General features: G+C 48.6%; 1 protein-coding gene across 1 annotated transcript in view; it reads right to left on the reverse strand.

Moving 5' to 3' along the window:
- Positions 1 to 6327, reverse strand: part of INSR (insulin receptor) — a gene marked incomplete at its 5' end in the record, with an annotated part of 14259 nt that overhangs the window by 6913 nt on the left and 1019 nt on the right. The window contains 4 exons of the mRNA XM_010140269.1: positions 1 to 184; positions 4759 to 4960; positions 5633 to 5800; positions 6185 to 6327. The exon at positions 6185 to 6327 is cut by the window's right edge and continues 9 nt beyond it. Of these exons, the coding sequence (XP_010138571.1) occupies positions 1 to 184; positions 4759 to 4960; positions 5633 to 5800; positions 6185 to 6327 (697 nt within the window). The remainder of the gene's footprint in view (positions 185 to 4758; positions 4961 to 5632; positions 5801 to 6184) is intronic.

Raw genomic sequence — 6327 nt, forward strand, 5'->3', positions numbered from 1 at the left:
ATACCCGGTGAAATGCCGCAGGCCGGAGATAACCAAAGACTCCTTAGACTTGACTTTTTCGAACGGTTTCTGCTCCTCTGCACTCTCAGATGCTGCTGCAGAGTTGTTTGGGGAGGATGCGATGGTGGGTATCACCACGGTGGCATTTGCCATAGAGCCAAGGTCTCTTCGTTTCCGTGATGGCCTATTAAATAATACAGGTTACAGTGTTATTTGTTCTATTCAAAGGAAACACATTCATCTGGAAAGGAAGAGTTAAACGGGAGAGCTCAAAGTGCCTCTGAAAACTGAAATTCAAGCCTCATATTTGCAATGCAACAAGGAAATTCAGGACTTCTTTGGTTTTTTATGAACAAGCAGCCTGTCTCATCCCCTGTAACGCTCAAAGCCGTGTAAAATCATGTATCCCTGAAGCTCTCTCCCTGCACAGGGAAAGAAAATGGAAATAAACCCAAGCCTAAGGTATTTGCTTGAGCATTCAGGTTCTTCTGGATCCTCCCAGCTGAACACGGCTCCGCTCGGTTGCCTTGTCCAGCGTGGCAGTGCTTTGGATTTCATCGCCTACACATCCACACTTTGAGCAAGTGAGGTCACACCACAGCCCCCGACTCTGACGCCCTTCGATGGGCCACATATTCCGAGTGTCATAATCCTGCATTTACGAAGATTAAGACAGTTCCACAGCTCACCAGAATTCATCTGCCACTCGGAACCCGAGGGCTGGATCCAGGTCGATAGATACTTTAACCTTTTCCTGAGAGACCAAATCAATCACCATCATTTCAACAGATGCGTTCAAAACTCACGGAGTCCAGTTACGTATTAGTCGTGTGGTTTTGTTAACCAAATATTGCCTCTCAAATTACTGCGCTTCAGTCTGAAAATCGATTTTTTGCAGTTGTAAGAACAGAACCGGCAGTGTGGTCCCGCCACCTCCCCTGTTTACAAGTGAGAGCTACTCGCCAACTTTAACGGCGGATTTTGTCAGTGAATAAAGAGAATAAATTAAACAGAATTAAGAACCACTCCAAAATTTCATTTACTTGGGAAAAAAAAAAAGGGAACAAGCACCAACACAAAACTCTTCACTCTAACACTTTACGTCCTGCCACAGGTTTGCCGCAGCGAGTTCCAGGGTGGGAGCTCACCGGTGTGGTGAATCAGTAACGGGATTCAGTGACACAAAAGGAATTAATGCCATTTGAAAACCGGACCCTGTATTTGAAGGGGACGATGATCTTTTTTTGTGTGTGCATGTGTGTGCAGCTATTAAAGGGCACAAAGAGTGACCTGAGCTGAACCCACACTTGAGGCTTCTCCAGTCTCTAAAAATGTAACAAGCTGTTGAAGCAAATCTTCGCTGCTGAACTGCACTTTCCACTGCCGCCCTCTGACTGCAGGGAGGCGACTGGCCCACGGCAGCTACGACGGGGGACTGCGCCGGCCCGGCCTTTGTCTGCCAGCCCAGCTCCATTCCCCGGTGTTTCTTCTCCTCCAACAGCAAATGCAACCAGCTAAAAAGCAGATTTTAAGATTTCCTCAAACTAAACATGGGTTTGTGCACCCCAAGGGAAGCATCTTCATCCATTCGATGAACAAACGGGACGCCAAGCGGCAGGTCCAGCAGAGCACATTCCAATGCTTAGTTTTCTCTTTCTCTAATCACTAATTAACTCGTTTTGGAGCTGCTGTTATCTCAGCTCGGGCATTATTCTCAACAGTGTCCCCTAATGATGGGGCAGAGTTCAGAGACCCAGGTCTGGGTTGTACCACCTTCCTCCTCTGGGAGGAATCTTGACGGTCAACCAGAACCTTGTTTGGGCTTAAAAGCAAAGCTACACGTCACTGCTTACAAAGTGTGGATTCAGCGGTTCCTCCTGTTTAAGAGAATTTTTTCACAAGTAAACCAGTAATTTGACCACTGATGCAACACAGCAAAATGCAAGAAGAGCTTCTCTCTTCTCAAGTAACAGAAAGCCAGAAAAACTTTTGCAGCTGTAAACCCTGATCTTCCCCTATTTCTTATCCTGGATTTGCAGCAATTTTCTTGCCATATTCTTTGTATTTTCAAACACCTGATGTCTTCCCACAGCTGTTCCAGTGCAATTTGCATTATGGCTGATTCAGTAGCTCCAATAACCTTCCCTGTGCAATACTCAGCTTCAGGTTCCTTCTCCTCCTGTCAGAGATGATCAGCCTGTGTGAGGTTCACAGAGGATGGACGTGACAACTCATCACAGGCAATACGGCCTGTGCTGGGGGATTTAAAAAATGCCTTACCTAGCTTAAACCAGGCACGGGGCCTGTCTGTTCCTTGTGATGGAATTTGCATTTGTCTGTTTGTCTGTACAATTAATTGGTTTGAACTGGGAAACCCAGGGAAAGAAGTTACTTCTAACGCCAGTCATTTCCCAGATTTTCTTCACTCTGTAACCCGCTAATATTTGTAATGGCATGAGCATGAGTGACAGAGAGGATAGAGACAGAGAGAAGAGTGAGACTGGTTCTTCTGCAGTAGTGACGGTGGAAAGAATACGTGAAAGGACATCCTGAATATCAGCAGCCACTGAGTTCCGTTCCCCTCTGCCTCTCAGGACTTTGATTACTTTTGGAACCTTTCCCTGCTTGCCACAGCACCCTGGGGTGCTTGAGGCTGGAAGGCACCTCGGGAGATTGTCTAACCCCTGCCCTGCTCAAAGCAGGGGCAGCCAGAGCAAGCTGCTCAGGACCATGTCTGGTCAGGGTGTGAGGATCTCCGAGGATGGAGGCTCCCCAGCCTCCCTGGGCAGCCTGTCCCAGGGCGCGATCGGCCGTGTGCTCCCATCTGTGCAAAACTTGTTCCAATGTAAGAGCAAATAACACAGGAAAGAAGAAACAAAGCATCAGCTTCTGATGGCCACTTTGTTCGGCTACAGAGGGAGGTTACAAAGCACGTGGTGCGAGGAAGCCCACTAGCTCTGACTGCAAAGGGCCGTATGGCAAGAAGCATTGAAAACTTCTCATTTGCCTTGCCAGGGCCAGCGCAAATTTCCCCACAAGGCTTGTAGTAGTATCTGCTAGAGCAGCTCATCAACCAGGCGAAGGATCAGCTTCTGTGATTCCCAGAAGTCCTGAGCAAGTCAAGTGAGATCAGACCTGGGCTAAAGCAGAGCGTCATACGGACGGGACACTGCACAGGGGTCAGATAGCTGGGAACAGGGCAGGGGAGAAAAATGGCACATGGAAAACAAGGAGAGCAGACATCGGGAGAGTAACTGCTCAACTGCTCTGTCCTCTGCACCCCTGCCATCTCATATTCCCTGCTGGCCTCACCCGTGACATTCCTCCCTGTGACCTGCAGAAGGTTTATCTCAAGGGGAGTCCACACAGTGCCTGAAGAGAGGTCAAAAAACTATTGGGAGCCACATAAAAAGCACCTGAAATCAAACACACTTCACGTTCAGTTGCCAGGCTCTAGCCAGGCTGCCCTGTGAGCAGCGACAGGCACGGTACTCACGGGAAAACCACTTGTAGGTTACGCTGCGACAGCCTGGAGCCTGTCAGAAGGGCCAAGCAGGACAGAACCTTTACTGCTGACTTGTAACAGCAAAAGGGGCCAGTACTAAAAGGGTTAGTTAGCCTCGGGAAGCGGAGATTTCTTCCTTAGCAGGCTGACAAGGTGGCACATCCTAGTGATTGGTTTCTTCCTAAAATACATACCCCAGAAACTGGCCTGAGCAGCATCCTGGGCTGGCTGCACAATAACATTGGGGGAAAAAAAAAAAGAAAAAAAAAAAGAAATCAGATTGTCAGAATTGTCTGCCTACACTGAGGGGAGTTTGGCTTTCGTACACGGCTTGGTGACCTGGTTCTCCTCCGCTTTTGAGTATGTTGTGCCCTGGCATCACTGCGCACACTGAAACGTGTCCTGATCTGCACCAGCAGCGAAGACTCAGCAACAGGAGTGACACTGCACAAGCTTCCAGGTGACAACAGCAGGCAGCAAACCGGGCTCACAGATAAGAGACAAAGTCTACAAATGCTCTCAATAATGAAAAATACGTTCAGTGCGGTTACGTAGCTTTTGTCAAGCAGCTGTAAGTAAATGTTTATTAGCTATGGGCAGAAAAGAGGGTAAATTCAGAGCACAAAATGCGTGACAGCGAAGGGGGTAAATTGTTTCAGATTCTAACCTGATTCCCAGGGCTTCCTCTAAGTTGCATATGAAGTGTGAAGACATTCAACACCGCTTAATGCGACACTGTGTGTGCCATTCAAAACAGGACATTCACCACCCACAGCAGCTGCATTCCTCATGGTATTGGAGGTATTTCCCAGACTAAGTGCAAGCAAGACCGCAAATACCGCGCTAAACGACAAGACTGTGCATGGTAAACTTCCCTTTTCTTTCCTTTTCTTTTCAACTGGATGAAAAGCTAGACCACAAAATTTGAGGACAGAAAAAAACAGCTATTTTTGGCATCATCCAAGTTTAAATGAGCTGCAGGCATTTGCTGTTTTTTTAAGGAACCTCACTTCATGCTCAAGCTGAGGAGAATTCAGAGACGGGAAATAAAAGCAGCATCTTCCGAATCTGCAATAACATCAGCAGGTGCTCAGCTCTCACCAGCCTCCGAACACCTCCTCGCCAGACGAGAGGGCCCCCGGGCAGCCCATAGAGACTGGCAGCATGGCCATACCCAGCCCAATGCTCTTGTCTAATAACCAATTACTTTCCCGACCCCTCAGCGGTGGGGCAGTATTGTTTGATATTCGTACCTGGGGACAAAGACCTCGTTGTGAAGATAGTTCTCGAAGGTCTTGCGGAAAGCAGACTCCTCCAGCTCCTTCTGTATTTGAGAGTCTGTTTTAGGACAGGAACAACATTCTCCACTGACTTCCTCGTTTTCACTTTGATTATACTTCTGAGGGTCTTCAGACTCAAAGGGAGGAGACCACGTCCTGGAGGGCAGTTTTAATCCTATGGACAAAACAATTTTAATGTCACTCCTACCTGACATGGCAGATGCAGATGTTTGATCCCACAAAGATCGAGAACCAGTGCACACAGGATTCACAGCACACCTGGGCATCCCGAGCTTTCCGACATGAAGCCGAGCAGCTTTCCCTCTCTTACGAGAGGCCTTTGATTCCAAACTGTGTTCTCTTTGAAATGCAGCTCACATGCTGCTGTAGTCACAATTCTACCCTGCTTCATCTCGGTTTAGGTTACACAGGGCAGCAGGTATGATTTGGGGTGAGAAACTCTGACAGAATACCTGCACGGGATGTCTTCAAACATTAACCTGGCCACTGAAACGCTTTCCCTCACTATTTCCAGAGCTGCTGTTAGACTTATTGCTCAGTTCAAAAAGAGCAAGTGCAGAAGAGAGATCCCCAAAGGAAAAAAATATTTGATTACTTTGTAAAAAAACCGGTTTTGGAGAGCTTTTACACATAACTTGGCAATAACTTGGCCTGGTGTATAATGTGACTGAACAGGGGGAGAACACAGCTGCATCTCAGCCTGTTTCCTGAACAACAGCCTTGAAAACAGCAAAACTGGGCATCCAGAGCAGCTCCAAAGTGTGTGGAAATCTCCAGACAGTTCTGAGAAAGCCTGGGAGAGGCACAGAGGGAAGCACACACTCACCTTTCAAGCAGTAATCGAGTTCGTACAGCTCACTGTCTTCTGCCTGCTGCTGCCAGAACACCAGGTAGTGTGTGATGTTTCCGTTGGGCTCCGAGGGGGGCTTCCACTTCAGAATGATTTGGGATGAGGAGTTGGAAACAGATATGGGATCTAGCGGGACTGACGGAACTGTGTGGGTGGGAAAGATCAGAGGTCACTTCCACTGCCCTGCTCTTCCACAGAACAAGGGACAAACACATTCCCATTTCCCTGGGAATAACCAGTGCTCCCCCCGGCAGGTCCACGGACAGCCCGCTATCCCGCAGCCGGTCACACCAGCGCGCACACACCAGCTCTTACACGCGGCCACACGAGCCTGAAGTGCCCAACGGCACCGTCTCCCCACGCCGGGAAGGATTAATCGTTCCATTTGTTTCGGAACACCTTCCTACCAAAGCAAAGCAGCAGCGGCAGCGGAACGTTCCACAGACACGGGACTATCACGACCACCAGGCAGAAACTGTTCAGGTCTATTTTTCACCTGCAAGGCAACAGTACTTTAATGGCACTGACCAGTAGCGTTGGTCTGGACGTAGATGATTTCGCTCTTTGCACCGTACGTTCTTCGTTCATCGGAGAAGGTGACCAGGGTTTTAACGAAGACGGCGTACTGCGTCCATGGCTTCAGGCCCCGCAGGAGCCAGCCTGGCTGGGCC

This window comes from Buceros rhinoceros, unplaced genomic scaffold, assembly GCF_000710305.1.
Source record: "Buceros rhinoceros silvestris isolate BGI_N320 unplaced genomic scaffold, ASM71030v1 scaffold19947, whole genome shotgun sequence".
NCBI lineage: Eukaryota > Metazoa > Chordata > Aves > Bucerotiformes > Bucerotidae > Buceros > Buceros rhinoceros.